The sequence below is a fragment of the Sarcophilus harrisii genome, chromosome 6 (genome assembly GCF_902635505.1).
Source record: "Sarcophilus harrisii chromosome 6, mSarHar1.11, whole genome shotgun sequence".
NCBI lineage: Eukaryota > Metazoa > Chordata > Mammalia > Dasyuromorphia > Dasyuridae > Sarcophilus > Sarcophilus harrisii.
In genome coordinates this window covers 122,936,368-122,953,219 of record NC_045431.1, presented here as the reverse complement: position 1 = coordinate 122,953,219, position 16,852 = coordinate 122,936,368, and the positions used below count along the sequence as shown (strand labels likewise).

The 16,852-nt window shown below is 33.9% G+C and overlaps 1 protein-coding gene across 2 annotated transcripts in view; it reads right to left on the bottom strand.

Moving 5' to 3' along the window:
- Positions 1–16,852, bottom strand: part of NDST4 (N-deacetylase and N-sulfotransferase 4) — a 414,235-nt gene that overhangs the window by 94,440 nt on the left and 302,943 nt on the right. For both annotated transcript variants that reach the window (XM_031941816.1, XM_031941815.1), the window contains one exon: positions 4,688–4,870. In XM_031941816.1, the coding sequence (XP_031797676.1) occupies positions 4,688–4,870 (183 nt within the window). The remainder of the gene's footprint in view (positions 1–4,687; positions 4,871–16,852) is intronic.

The window sequence follows — 16,852 nt, the reverse complement described above, 5'->3', positions numbered from 1 at the left end:
TAGTCACTGACTTTCATTGGATCTGAGTATCATCTATGGAGAAGGAGAGGGGGAAGAGTAAGTAGTCTAAGTAGTCTTTTCCTGTTCTATAAATATGACCCTACAATTCCTTCACTGAGTCTTTGAGAAAGTTTGATGGAGCATTAATTGCTCTGAAGAAGAACTTGTCTATTAAAGCATATTATAAATTTAAATGTATCACATAGATAGGTTTTATCTGTAAGGCAACCTTGGTATAGAGATTGAAAAATGGACTCTGAGAAAGATGACCCCTATCTTTGAAATATATTGGATATGTCACATTTAATAGTTTATTTGACTTCTCTGTATTCCAAGTACCTTTTAAAGATTATAAATTTTAGGGCAGTTAGGGAGCACAGTGGATAAAGGTCCTAGATTCAGAAGAACCTGAGATCAAACTCAGCCCCACTTAATTTCTATTTCCTTTCCCTTCCCTCCAAAAAAAGTAAATTAAAAAGATTATGAATTTTGGAGTCTGTGCTGAGCTACATGGATAGGAATTTCTTTACTAAGAGTTCACTATATTAATCAAAATCACTTATATTTGACTCATAAAAAGGTATAGTTCTCTTAATATTAGTATTTTTTCCATCAATTAATTATTAAATTAATAATATTAAGATAAGAAAACAAAGTCAATAATTTATTCATATGTTCAGCATTCCAAGCGAATCATCCTTAACTAATAATGATTAATAGTATTACTATTTATTCTCTATGGAGCAGAGTGGTCAAATCCCTCCAAAAAATGTATAGGTAACTAGTTCTTCACTCCTCAAAATTTATATAATATTTAATAAATATATTTTTCATGCATTACTTCCTTAAGCTTTAAAAATCAACAAAATGATAAATCAAGTCCCAATTTGTAACATTTGCCTCTTTCTAAGATGTAAACTTAACAATCTGTTCTATTGATATAAGTTGACTCCTGAACATTTCTGCCTACATTCGATTGCAAACAATTTTTCTGCTTCTTTATTTCTTGAGATCCTGGTCAGAAAGGGGAAGAATGGGGTTTTATTCATTCCCCTATTGTAATGGGCTGAAGCTCTTGAAACTCCCTTTGCATTGAAGTCCCCTCTTAGCACTTGAGGCTAATTAGCAATTGGACAATATTCTATTAATATATGCTTGGAGAAAGAATGGCCCCACCCACTCTCTGTGCAAATTTGATGTGTTGTATAGGAGATTGCATAGACGATTTGGTGGGTGGAGTGAGAGAAGCAGGGGCACTGCTGGACGGATTCGAGTGGCGATTGCTGTCACTTTGTATCACCATTCCCCTTCTCCTCTGCAAAGAATAAAGATCAAGCATTTTCTGTTATTCTGACTCTGGCTGATTCTAATATACACTGGGTGCTAAACATGATCATCACACCCGATAACATTAGCAGTCAGAAAGAAACATGTCCTATTTGGAAAATTCATTAGTAGCAAAACTGAGTGAAAAACATATTCTACGTTGTATTCTATTTTTATTTCATTAAATATTTCCCATTCACATTTTTAATATCTTATTTTTCAATTAAATGTAAATTTTTTTAACATTCTTTTAAAAAAACTCTTTCTTGTGTATAAATGAAATTTGAGAGTGAACCAATATGAGGTAGCTAGTGTTGCATTGAAAGGAATTTAGATTTAGGAATTCAGATCTAGGCTCAAACAGTTACGGTTTTCTCATCTGTAAAATGACAGTCATAAAAGCACCTACTTTGTGTTTAATTGAATAATAATAATTATTATTAATGAAACAATATATGCAAAGTCACCATGCTATCCTTAAAGCATCCCATGCTAAAAAGTATTACTGTTGATAGCTAGAGAATTTAAGAATACTGATAAGTCAATACAGAATAAGTTTGACTTTCCAAAAGCTCTTGCAATTGTTGGATGAAACAAAAAACAGATTTTGGAAAATCCATTCCTTCTGCAAGATTTGTATTGAAATGAATCTTCTATTAGAATAATTTAGAAGATCTAGAGAAAACTATTAATGGATGAGCAGGACCTAATAAAATCACTGTAAGTGACTCACCAACATGAGAGTGAATTATGATGTCCAATTATCAGAGTAATGGTTTTGTATGCATAATTAATATTTGTTATCTTAGGAGACTTCTTTGTAAAAACGTGATTATTGTTATACTTATTCAAAGTTAATGTTAAGCTAGATATTCATGTTACACTTTTAAGTTAGGTGACAAATCATCTTCAAATATATGGTAGTTGGTGCTAATTAAAATGTACATAAATCACTAAGAGAAATGAAAGCAAAAAAAGTGAAGGGTGTTCTTGGGCACCTTTTCTTTCTGTTTGTGGTAATGTAAAGAGCAAAAGTGTGAATTGAAAACCTAAGGAAAAATAACAGTTGATTCACTCTTTTTTCCAAAGCATTTGTCATAGAGAAATTCTCTTAATGTTTAGATTTTGAGGGAAACTATGTTTAATTTTCTAAGGCACTAAACTGAAGGACACTTTTGCCTGCTTTTCTGGTGAAATAGTGATATTGATGATAAAAAAATATTTGCAATCAAGATTGGCCAATCACTTTTTGATATTTGCAAAAATGAATGTAAGTTCTGAAAAACCAATGATAATATGTTAACAAATATATGTAGCTATTATAAGTGACTATATAAATATATACATCATTTATTTGTATTATTTATTTGTGTATATACAATATAATATATAATACATGTATATTTATGTATGCATGTATAATATTTAAGATGGGCAGATAGATGGCAAGGTGAATGGAGCATCTAGCCTGGAGTCACGAAGACCTAAGTTAAAATCTGACCTTAAAAGCTTAGTAATTTTGTGATCCTGGGGGAGTCAGTTAATTGCTGTTTGCCTCAGTTTTCTCATCTGCAAAATGGGAATCTTTTCCCTCTATATTCTCTATGTTTATGTCACCCAACTACTCAATAAATCCCAGTGGTTCTTTTTGATCTTCTGGATCCAGTATAAAATCCTTTGTTGACCATTTAAAACTCTTCATAACTTGGGCCCTTCCTTACTTTTTTTTTACACTTTACTCTCCTCACTGAACTAGCTACAATGCTCCATACCAAGAATGCTTTCCCTCATAACCTTAGTCTTAGAAAATCTCTTACTGCCTTTAAGATTTAGTTGTGAGGATATCTCTTGCAAAAGGCTTTTTTCATTCCCCCAGATACTAGTATTTTTCCTTCTAAAGAATTATCTTCCATCTACTCTGTATTTATTTATTATGTACTGATCTCTATATGTTGTCTCATCCTTTACAATATAAACTCCTTGAAGGCAGTGACTTTTTTTGGAGGGGAGTGAGGAAGGGGGAAGTTTCAACACATTCAGTTTAATATCTAATTCATAGTAAACATTTAATAAATGTTTGTTGATTTATTAGTTATTTTAGTTCTGTGGGACTTAGTTTCCTCATGTGTACACTGAGGAGTATGGGCTACATAAATTCTAAGTCTCTTTAAATTGTAAGTCATATTCCTATGAATAATGATAATGATAATCATGACACCTTACTTTATGTAACATTTTAACATTTATACAGTGATTCCATGAACACACTTATATTTGATCTTGATCTTAATATGTGTTTGGATATTCCCAAGAAATACTCTATCTCCAGACTGTGGAAGTTTTCACTGACTGTTCTTCACATCTGGAAACCTGTCCCTTCTCATTCTTCCTCCTGGTTTCCTTTAACTCCTAACTAAAACTTCATCTAAGAGAAGGTTTTACTGATTTCCCTTAATGCTAGTTCCTTCCTTCTATTTATTTTCTTCAATTTATCACACACATGTACAAGTGTATGTTTGTATGTCTGTATTTTGCTGTTTTGTATATTATTGTTTCCTTCATTAGATTACAGTCTTGAAAGCTCTTTTTACCTATCTTTGTGTTCTCAGTGTTGTCGTAATGCTTGACATGTAGTAGATCTTTAATGAATGCTTATTGACTGACTGAAAGACTGACTATATGAGGAAGAGAAACTCTAAAATGACAAGGTCATAATGTTGCATACTAATGAGGATACTGAATGCTGAAGTAGTCTTCAACACTTACTGCTTAGTGGGGGAATCCTACAATCTACTCTTTGCTAGCACTTTATTGATTGTGTTAGTAAATAATAATCCAATGAATCAAGAACAATAAGCATCAAAGGAAGTGAGATTTTCTCCCAGGTAAAAAGTAAATTTGACAACAGATACGGCCTTTTTAACCAGTCTACATAAGGAGGACTATTATTCACAAAGTCTCTCATCCTTTTTGGACAATGAGAAATGTCTCCTTTTTAAATGGCTCTATTTATTCTTAATTTATTTGTTTATATTTGGAGAAAACTAAACATATAGTAAAGACACTTAATGTAAAGTGCTACAGGTTGGAGTTACATTGTAAGTTCTTTTAGAAGGCACCTTCAGTTCTCTTTATAGACCAGTTATAAGGTTTTTTAGAATATAATAGCTCTTAACAATGTCCCAGAAAACTGCATGTCCACAGGGATTCTAAACTCTTTCAGATGTATTTTAGTTACAACTGATGAAAGCCAAACTGATTTTGTTGGGAAAGAAGATGGAACTTAACTGAAAGGAGAATTGGTATTTTCTCTATTTTTTACAAGTCTGTGTTTCCCTTTTCCCACTGGAACAGTTGTTACCTGCCAGAGAGGGTCTTTCTGCTCTGGAAAAAGCTCAAAGTACTTATGAGCAAGCTGCACTGGAGGCAGAGTCTGCAGTCTCAAGTTAGTCCAGCTTTGAATAAAGTTGGCCAAGTTCACAAAGGTATATAACCCCAAGCGGTCATTCCCATAATTGGACAAATGGGTCATGAAGATGCTGATCTGTAAGAAAATATAAAGAATCAGAAAATATTAGATGTTAAAATCCCCAGAGGTAGCAGGAATTAGATTATATATTGGGGTTCCCAGCTACGCCCAGAGAAAGAACTCTGGGAGATGACTAAAAACCATTACATCGAATTCCCAATCCCTATATTTATGCCCACCTGCATTTTTGATTTCCTTCACAAGCTAATTGTACAATATTTCAGAGTCTGATTCTTTTTGTACAGCAAAATAACGGTTTGGTCATGTATACTTATTGTATATCTAATTTATATTTTAATATATTTAACATCTACTGGTCATCCTGCCATCTGGGGGAGGGGGTGGGGGGTAAGAGGTGAAAAATTGGAACAAGAAGTTTGGCAATTGTTAATGCTGTAAAGTTACCCATGCATATAACCTGCAAATAAAAGGCTATTAAATAAAAAAAAAGAGCCTATGGGCTTTCCCAGACTATCAAAGAGGCCCATAAAATATATATATATATATATATATATATATATATATATATATATACACACACACACACATATATATATATATATATACACACACATATATATATGTATGTATACATATATATATATATATGTATGTATATAGGTTCCTTGGGAAGTAGACAGTTATTCTAGTGGTAGGACTAGGAATCAAAAAATCTGGAATATATTACCACCTTAATTTATTATTGATGACAGCAAATATATTATAAATCTGTATAGTTTTCCTATTTGTTTAAGGGTCTTATGACACCCTTCACTTTGGTTTGGTTGGTTCTGTAAGTGGTTCAACCAATGAGGAATCTTCAAAATCAGGCAAGTTACAGTTTAACTTGTTCTTTAGCCTGGAACAACTAATTTGTTTTTGGTTTGTTTCATTATGCAGGACATAATGAAAAAAAATCACTGGCTCTAGAAATAGAGAACATGATTGGAAATTCTATCATTGATACTTTATTGAATAGATGGACATGGACAAATGTTTTAGGCTCCCTTGGCCTTTTTTTTCTTTTATCTATAAAAGGAAAAAATTGGTAGCGTATGCAGAAGACAGGTTTAAACTAGACCAGTCTTTGGGGAGAGTAAAACAGAGTCTCCTGTGTAATTTGCTTCTGAAAAGTGTGCTTTGTGTTTGCTACATAATCTCATTTCTCCTGAAGAAAAATAAATATTTTTCACCTTCCAATCTTCATAAATTTAATGTTTGCTTCAAACTGGTTACATTTCAGAAAATATAATAATAGAATCTTTGATATACTTAGTCTCCTTTTTCTCTCATTCACATCTCAATACTTAATTCAGAGCCTCGTTCTAGACATTGTTCTCCTTACTCAAACTTTCTTGAACAGAAACTAAAGACAGAATTCATTCAAAAGAAGCTTCTCACTATATACTCACCTTGCCCCATTACTCACCACCTCCCTGCCAAAAAAACAAAAAACAAAACAAACCTCCTATAATTTCATATTGCAGCATGATTATCTCATTAAATCAGGGGGTTGTTTGAATTTGTAAACAAGCGTGGAAGTGCAATAATACATTTTAATTGCCAAGATATTTATGTAAAAAAAAAAACAACCTTTACCTTTTAAATCAGAAATTTATAGAGAAAAAAGGTGAAATAAAAATATGATCTAAATCATAATGATCAAATATTATAAAATAAAGGTGTAATTATCAAATATATTGATTTGACACATGGTCAACTTTTCAATTATTTTCCATGTGTGGTCTTTAAGTGTAATAGGCTGAAGCTCGAGTTGATACACTGAGGTCCCAAGTACATGAGGCTAAATAGTAATTGGACCATACTTTATTAATATATATGCTTGGAGAAAGAATGGCCCCGCCCACTCTTTGTGTAAGTCCTGATGTGCTGTATAGGAAATGACGATTTTGGTGGGTGGAGGCAGACAGACAGGAAGAGAGGTGGGGAGAGACTGCTTGACTGACTTCCCATTGCAGCTGCTTACATTGCTATTGTGATCTCCTTTCACCTCCGATCCCCCTTCACCTCCCATCCTTCTTCACCTCTACTGAGAATAAAGATTGAAGATTTTCCCTTAATCTGAATTCCTGACTCCAGCTGATTTTAAAATATGTGGTCATCACACTTAAGTTAAGTCATTATATATAAACCCTAGTTATTTCACTCAACCCTGAGAGAGATACCAGAGAGAGATGTAATTTTATATACGTATATATATATATATATATATATATATATATATCCATAAATAATATATATCTATGCATACACTATACATAATATATATACACTATAATTTATTTATTTGAGACATTTCAGTTATGTCTGACTTTTCATAGCCCATTTAGGATTTTCTCTGCAAAGATACTGGAGTGGTTTACCATTTCCTTGTCTAGCTCATTTTGCAGATCAGGAAAATAAAGCAAATAGGATTAAGGGACTTACCCAAGGTCACACAGCTAGTAAGTGTTTGAAGTCAGATTTGAATTCAAGAAGAGAAGTCTTCCTGATTCTAGGCATGGTGCTCTAACCAGTGAGGCACCTAAGAATTTATAACACTTAAATGTTGGTGTTATTAAAGAATTTTTGGTCTATTGAGGGGGAAAAGGTTGATGTGAGAAAAAATAACTAAAGGTTATAGAAAAGAATGTAATGCTTTGATTAAATTCATAAAGAAGGAAATTAATGTATGTATAAAAAGTTAGTGACTTTACAAGGATTTCACATTTTTTCAAAGTTTGCCAATCATATGACTATATTAATGTGATTTTAAGTATTTGTTATGTGATTTTTCCATAAAACTTTAATTACTAAAGTTCCAATAAGATCTAAGGTCACAAACATATTTCATATGATATAGACTCACTTTTACTGCATTGAAAAAGAGACATAATTTTAGTCCTACTTACATGGTTAATGCCAAAATTCAAACAAAAGAAATATACTAAAGCTGAGCTAGTTATACCAAGATGATTATGCAAATTATTGATTTATTTTGGCTTATTTATACAGGAGAAGCCAACAAGTTAAGTTAAGAAGCCTATTATGTGCCAGGAACTTTGTGGAAAGGTTATTCTTTTTATGTTTTATACTGAACAAGTTAGGCAGATTTGTTGAGAAGAGAATCATTGAAAGTAATTAAGGGAGAAGAATCTGCATGCAGAGAAAAAACTGATAAATTGAAGTACATATAAAATGATTATATATATGTACACATTTGTGTATTCTGCAATACCTCTAGAGCTGGGGGAAGAAAGAGAAAAGGAGAATGTTATGCCCCTATGGACTACTCTAACCTAGTAGCTCCTCTTTGAGCTATTCTTAATGCCCTTTCATCAACGGTACGGCTAGGCCACATTCACCCATCTTCGGGCATCAACTTGGATCCCACAGAGACAGACCACCAGTAGGTAGAGGTGAAGTGAAAGAGAACTTTATTCTTAGATAGCATATATTTATATCTCCATGAGGATCCGGGGGAAGGGGAGGTCCTCTAGGAACCAGGACAGGCAGGTCATAATGGGATTGGCCCAAGAAGAAGGAGAGAGGCATGCTAGGCTTTGAGAGTGCTAAGGAGGGAGAACTGGTAACAGGGATCAGATACCGCCTCCTGGGGCTATGCCCCACCTTTACGTAGGACTTGCCTGTGCCTCAGAACCTCTCATCCCTCAGGTCCTCCCACATGCCTTGAGCCACATTCCTTGCTCCCAGAGGCTTTTTAACCATTACGGGAGAAAAAAAAATTTTACATGATAACTTTATTATATATTTAAAAGGAATAACAAGTTGTATATTGCAGAGGACCACAGATAGTGGGGGAACTCTGGGTTCCAGTGTCTAACAATGTCTGATTTGGCTCCCCATCTCCCCTAAGGGCTCTTGGCCTTCCTGAGAAGTCAGGGGGCTGTAACAACCTGTATTGTAGTTGAAGCAGAGTGATACCAAGTGGCAGAGACTCTACATAGAATAGCAAGTTGCTTATGTGGTCCCACATGCCCAGTATATAGTTAGTAGATGTGCAGTATTACTTTGGTTATATAAGGGTATTAGAGTATATAAGGCTGAGAGAATTTGGAATAAACAGACTCCATGTTTTGACCATCCACATGAGTCTTGTCTCATCACTCCTCCACTAAGACCAAGGACTTAGGTTGGTTCCAAAATCCTCCAGAGAACTAATTCAGATGGTATATTTTGTTTATGTTTTTGTTTGTTTTTGTTTTTTAAATAGCCTTTTATTTACAGGTTACATGTATGGGTAACTTTAGAGCATTGACTATTGCCAAACCTGTTGTTCCAATTTTTCCCCTACTTCCCCCCACCTCATCCCTTAGATGACAGGATGACCAATACATGTTAAATATGTTAAAGTGTAAATTAAATACAAAATAAGTATATATGTCCAAACCGTTATTTTGCTGTACAAAAAGAATCAGACACTGAAATATTGTACAATTAGCCTGTGAAGGAAATCAAAAATTCAGGTGGCCAAAAATATAGGGATTGGGAATTCAATGTAATGGTTCTTAGTCATCTCCCAGAGTTCTTTTACTGGGCATAGCTGGTTCAGTTCATTACTGCTCCATTGGAACTGATTTGGTTCATCTCATTGCTAATGATGGCCAGGTCCATCAGAATTGGTCATCATATAGGATTGTTGTTGAAGTATATAATGATCTCCTGGCCTTGCTCATTTCACTCAGCATCAGTTCATGTAAGTCTCTCCAGGCCTTTCTGAAATCATCCTGTTGGTCATTTCTTACTAAACAATAATATTCCATAATATTCATATACCACAATTTATTCAACCATTCTCCCATTGATGGGCTACTACTCAGTTTCCAGTTTCTGGCCACTACAAAGAGGGCTGCCACAAACATTCTTGCACATACAGGTCCCTTTCCCTTCTTTAAGATCTCTTTGGGATATAAGCCCAGCAATAACACTGCTGGATCAAAGGGTATGCACAGTTTGATAACTTTTTGAGCATAGCTCCAAATTGCTCTCCAGAATGGTTGGATGTATTCATAATTCCACCAACGATGTATTAGTGTGCCTGTTTTCCCACATCCCCTCCAACATTCTGCATTATCTTTCCCTGTCATTCTAGCCAGTCTGACAGGTGTGTAGTGATATCGTAGAGTTGTCTTAATTTACATTTCTCTGATTAATAAAGACTTGGAGCATCTTTTCATATGGCTAGAATTAGTTTCAATTTCTTCATCAGGGAATTGTCTGTTCATATCCTTTGACCATTTATCAATTGGAGAATGGCTTGGTTTCTTATAAATTAGAGTCAATTCTCTATATATTTTGGAAATGAGTCCTTTATCAGAACCTTTGATTGTAAAAATATTTTCCCAGTATTATTGCTTCCCTTCTAATTTTGCCTGCATTAGTTTTGTTTGTATAAAAACTTTTCAATTTGATATAATCAAAAATTTTCTATTTTGTGATCACTAATGATCTCTAGTTTTTCTTTGATCATAAATTCCTTCCTCTTCCACAGGTCTGAGAGGTAAACTATCCTGCATTCCTCTAAGTTATTTATAATCTCATTCTTTATGCCTAGGTCATGAACCCATTTTGACCTATCTTGGTGTACAGTGTTAAGTGTGGGTCAATGCCCAGTTTCCCAGTAATTTTTGTCAAACAGTAAGTTTTATCCCAAAAGCTGGGGTCTTTGGGTTTGTCAGACACTAGTTGTATAGTTATTGACTGTTTTGTCCTTTGAACGTAACCTATTCCACTGATCAACTAATCTATTCCTTAGCCAATACCAAATGGTTTTGGTAACTGCTCTATAATATAAGTTTAGATCTGGTACAGCTAAGCCACCTTCATTTAATTTTTTTTATTAATTCCTTTGAAATTTTTTACCTTTTGTTTTTCCATATGAATTTGTTGTTATTTTTTCTAGGTCAATAAAATAGTTTTTTGGGAGTTTGATTGGTATAGCACTAAACAAATAGATTAGTTTAGGTAGTATTGTCATCTTTATTTATATTTGCTCACCCTATCCAAGAGCATTTAATGTTTTTCCAATTGCTTAGATCAGACTTAATTTGTGTGGAAAGTGTTTTGTAGTTTTGCTCATAAAGTTTCTGATTTTCCCTTGGCAGATAGATTCCTAAGTATTTTGTACTATCAGTAGTTACTTTAAATGGAATTTCTCTTTATAACTCTGTTGAATTTTGTTAGTAACATATAAGAATGCTGATGATTTATTTGGGTTTATTTTGTATCCTGCAAGTTTGCTAAAGTTGTGGATTATTTCTAGTAACTTTTTAGTAGAATCTCTGGGGTTCTCTAAGTATACTATCATATCATCAGCAAAGAATGATAATTTGGTTTCCTCATTGCCTACTCTAATTCCTTTAATTTCTTTCTCAACTCTTATTGCCAAAGCTAGCATTTCTAATACAATATTGAATAGTACTGGTGATAGTGGCCAACCTTGTTTCACTCCTGATCTTATTGGGAATGGTTGCAGTTTTTCCCATTACATATGATGCTTACTGATGGTTTTAAATAGATGCTACTGATTATTTTAAGGAAAAGTCCAATTTTTCTTATACTCTCAAGGGTTTTTAATAGGAATGGATGTTGGATTTTATCAAATGCTTTTTCTGCATCTATTGAGATGATCATATGGTTTTTGTTAATTTGGTTATTAATATGGCCAATTATATTGATAGTTTTCCTAATATTGAACCAGCCCTGCATTCCTGGTGTAAATCCTACTTGATCATAGTGTATTATCCTGGGGATGATTTTCTGTAGTCTTTTTGCTAATATCTTTTAAGATTTTAGCATCAATATTCATTAGGAAGATTGGTCTATAACTTTTTTTCTCTGTTTTCAACCTACCTGGTTTAGGTATCAGTACCATGTCTGTGTCATAAAAGGAATTTGGTAGGACTCCTTCATTCCCTATTTTATCAAATAATTTATATAGCATTGGAGTTAATTGTTCTTTGAATGTTTGGTAGAATTCACATGTAAATCCATCTGGTCCTGGGGATTTTTTCTTAGGGAGTTGATTAATAGCTTGTTCTATTTCTTTTTCTGAAATGGGACTTTACTTCCTCCTCTGTTAATCTGGGAAGTCTATATTTTTGGAGGTAGTCATCCATTTCACTTAGGTTATCAAATTTATTGACATAAAGTTGGGTAAAGTAACTCCTTATTATTTCTCTAATTTCCTCTTAATTGGTGGAAAGTTTTTCCTTTTCATTTTTAAGACTACTAATTTCATTTTCTTCCCTCCTTTTTCTAATCAGATTTACCAAAGGTTTATCTATTTTATTGGCTTTTTCATAGAACCAATTCTTAGTTTTATTAATTAGTTCAATAGTTTTTTCACTTTTGATATTATTAATTTCTCCTTTTAATTTTAGAATTTCAAATTTAGTATTTGATTGGGGGTTTTTAATTTGGTCTTTTTTTTAGTTTTTTTTTAGTTGCAAGCCCAATTCATTGCTCTTTTCTTTCTCTGTTTTATTCAAGTAAGATTCTAAGGATATAACATTTCCTCTTATTACTGATTTGGCTGCATCCCACAATTTTGGTATGATATCTCATCGTTGTCATTATCTTGAGTGAAATTATTCATTGTATCTATAATTTGCTGTTTCACTCAATCATGCTTTAATATGAGATTGTTTAGTTTCCAATTACTATTTACTCCTAACTTTTTGTTGAATGTAGTTTTTATTGCATCATGATCTGAAAAGAAAGCATTTACTATTTCTGCCTTCTTGCATTTAATTTTGAGGTCTTTATGTCCTAATATATGGTCAATTTTTGAATAGGTTTCATGAACTGCTGAGAAGAAAGTATATTCCTTTCTGCCTCCATTCAATTTTCTCCAAAGATCTATCATACCTAATTTGTCTAATTCTGAGAGTCCAAGGTTGAGATCTCCCACTATTACAGTTTTACGGTCTATTTCTTCTTGCAACTCTCTTAACTTCTCCTTTAGGAAGTTAGATGCTATACCACTTGGTGCATATATGTTTAATATTGATATTGCTCCATTGTCTATGCTACCCTTTAGGTACCTTATATGCAAGATATAGTTTTCTTACCTATCTCTTTTGATTAGATCAATTTTTGCTTTTGCTTGATCTGAGATAAGGATGGCTACCCCTGCATTTTTTGACTTCACTTGAAACATAATAGATTCTGTTCCAGCCTTTTACTTTTACTCTATATGTATCTCCCTGCTTTAAATGTGCTTCCTGTAAACAACATATTGTAGGGTTATGACTTTTGATCCATTCTGCTATCTGTCTCCTCCTTATGGGAGTGTTCATCCCATTCATATTTATGGTTGAAATTACTAATTCTGTATTTCCTGCCATCCTAATATCCCCAGATTATGCTTTTCTTTTTCTTGCCCCCCCCAACCCTCTTTCCCAGTTTAAAACTTATGTGCCTCACTTGTATCACGACACTCACCCTCTTTAGAGTCCCTCCCTCCCACCTTTGATTCTCTTCCCCTTTCTTGTACCCTTCCCTTATTAATCTTTTTCGTTTCCCTTTTCCTCTTCCCCTTTTTAATGAGGCAAGAGAGGATTTTCTCTAAAACAATATGTCAATTATTTTCTCTGAGCCAACTCTGATGAGAGTAAGATTCACACAATGTTCCTCCCCCTCTCTAAATTCCCTCAGATAGGACAAGTTTCCTTTGCCTCTTCATGGGATGTGGTTTCCCTCTTTTTATCACCCCTTTCTCCCTTTTCTGCCATTATCCTTTTCCATATCTACTTCCCTTTTTTATGTTATATCAGTAAAATCAAATTATACATGTAGTCTTTTGGCATATCCCCAACAGAAATACAATTCTCAAGAGTTCCTTTTACCTTTTCTGCATCTCTTGCATCCTATGGTTGGAGATCAAATTTTTTGTTTAATTCTGGTTTTTTCCTTAGAAACAAATGGAATTTATTTGTTTCATTAAATATCCATCTTCTTCCCTGGAAGAAAATGCTCAGCTTAGCTGGGTAGTTTATTCTTGGCTGTATTCCAAGTTCTTTTGCCTTTAGGAATATCAGATTCCAGGAGCTTTGATCCTTTATGATCCTTTAATGTGGAGGCAGCCAGATCTTGGGTGATCCTTATTGTGAGCACCTCGGTATTTAAAATGTTTTTTTTTTTTTTTTCTGGCAGCTTGTAAAATTTTTTCCTTAATCTGATAGTTCTGAAATTTTGCCACAATATTCCTTGGAATTTTTATTTTAGAGTCTTTTTCAGAAGGTGTTCAATGAATTCTTTTAATGTCAATTTTACCTTCTGATTCTATTACCTCTGGACAGTTCTTTTTGATGATTTCTTGTAAAATAGTATCTAGGTTCTTTTTTTCATCATAATTTTCAGAAAATCCAATTATCCTCAGATTATTTCTCCTAGATCTATTTTCCTGTTCTGTTATTTTTCCAAGTAGATATTTTATGGTTTTTTCCAGTTTATCATTTTTTTGGTTTTGCTTGACTGATTCTTGCTGTCTCAATGAATCATTAGTTTCTATTTGTTCAGTTCTGGTTTTTAATGAATTATTTTCTTCATTAGATTTTTTTACTTCTTTCTGTATATGTCCAATTGAGTTTTTAAATGAATTTTTTTGCTCTATGGAATTTTTTTCCATTTCACTAATTTTTTTTTTAGTGAATTATTTTCTTTTTCCAATTCACTGATCCTACTTTCTTGCGAGTTCTTTGTCTTTTCCAATTCACAAATCTTATTTTCCAGAGATTTTTTTTACTTTTTCCATTTCACAAATTTTGTTTCCCTGCACTTCCTGCGAATTTTTTACCTTTTCCAATTCATATTTCAGGAAGATGTTGCTCTCTTGTTGCAAAGCTTCTCTTTCCTTTCCCCATTTTTCTTGTAACTTTCTTTTGAGACTTTTAATGGTCTCTTCTATGAGAGTGTTATGTAAAACATAACATGGTATGTTATACCATAGACAGGTAACATTCCCCTTTGGTGTATAGTCTGGTGCCTGTTTGCTATTAGTCTCTTCCGGGTTGCAGAACTGCCTTTTCTGTCTAAAAGCTGTCAATCGTCCTTTTCATTTTTTTATTCTTTTTTTTAAAGCCCTTAGTGTATGCCTTCAGGGCAAGGGGGTTACCAGCTTCCTCTGCAGAGCAAGGAGACATGTAAACCGGCTTTGGCTCCGAGGTATGGGAGTGCTCTGAGTGAAAGTTTCCCCTTTCCCCAACCGGAGGTGATTTAGCACTGGCCGAGCTATCAAAGTGCCCAGTGGAGCTGTGTGGTTTAGCAACTGCCCTAAGGCTAGAGACTAAGTGGTGAAAGTGTTACTGCCCCAGGCCAGAGTCCCTTGTGGGGCTGTGGGTATTAGCAGCTGACCAGCGAACAGCCCAGCTAAGACCTGAAATCTCTGCCTGGAAGCAAATTACCCTGCAAAAGTTCTATTTCCCCAAGCCAAGCTCCCCACTGTACAGATTAGAGGCTATCCTGTGCTGTGCCCCCCTGCCATGCAGGTTCGCAACTGCCCCAAGGAAAAGTCTCGTACTGTGGATTGGGGCTGCAAGCTTGTGCTGTGATTTGTGCTCTCACTTCTGGTTTGGGGCTCCACTGCTCTAGTTCTCTCCCTGCTTGTGCTGATCTTCTCCCCCAACCCCAAGGACAAACCTTTTCTGGTGAGACTCCAAATTATCTTTGGCTGGTAAGTTGTTATACTTCTAATCTTTATGAGTTGTAGCAGTCAAGCCTATTTTTGAGGCTGAATATAATATTGATAGTGAGGGTAAAAGAAGAGCTTAGAAAGCCGCGGGTGCCTTCTCTGTCATCTTGGCTCTGCCTCCCCTGCATGGTATATTTTGGCATCCCAGATTGAAGGCTCTAGAAAGCATAGTACATTTTAGTACCCCAACTTGGGGGCGCTAGAACGCACACAACAATATACAATTGGGTTTTTTAGCATACTATATTATGGAAATGCTATTTTATTCCATAAATTAAAAAATTTAAAAGAAAAAGAAAAGAAAAAGTAATGAGAGCAACCTACTAATGCATATGCATATGAAACAATTTTTATAATCTTTAACATATTTAAATGGCATCCTATGTTGGTGATATTTGCTTTTTACTATTTGAATCAGGTGTATCCTTCCCATAATCTCTCTCATACAAACAAAAGACAAATAATTGGGGGAAGAGAGTCAAAAAAGTGCTTTAAAATGTTATCATGACAACATATATTTTTCCATTTTAAAATTAACATGGTAGAATATAAGTTCTTTCTGGAAGTTTAAAGAAAAAGTTTAAAACCCATGTAAAATTATAGTATCCCAAAGAGACTATCACTGATAGACTGTGAATTTCTCATGGAAGATATTATCCCTTCTATTTTATTTCCAGTTCATTTTCTCTCTATGGTGTAAACATAAATTCTATTTTAAAGGTTAAACAGGGATTGTATTTTGCAAAGAATATTGTAAAACAACATGTTTATACAGAAAGTTAAATTCACTTCCTGAAATGTTAGCTGATTTGAATATTGTTAATTAAAATCTACAGAACATTATAGAAGAACACAGATCTATCCAGAATCTGCATGGTGTTATCTTTGAAAATGCTGGTCAATCTAGAAATGTTCTGTTAACTCATTATCATTGAATAGGAAGTGTTATATTCATGGAGATTAATTTCATAGTTTCTAGAATATAATATAATGGCAATAGTTGGTACTGTCAATGTTGTCATGAGAACTCATGTAATTACTTCAAAATAATAAGCAGCTGGTCTCAGCAAATATATATTTAACTCATATGACTACTGAAATTGAGAAATAAGCAATCTAAGTAGTGGATTTGGGGGTAATTATAGGACTTTGGGAATAGAAACATTGTAAGACACCAGGTTAGATGCTGAATGACTGAAAATCTAGGGAAAGATAATAACGTCCTAGAAATATATTCCTTCTATGATGGTGTTATGACTTTATGAATTTTTGGTGATGCATAT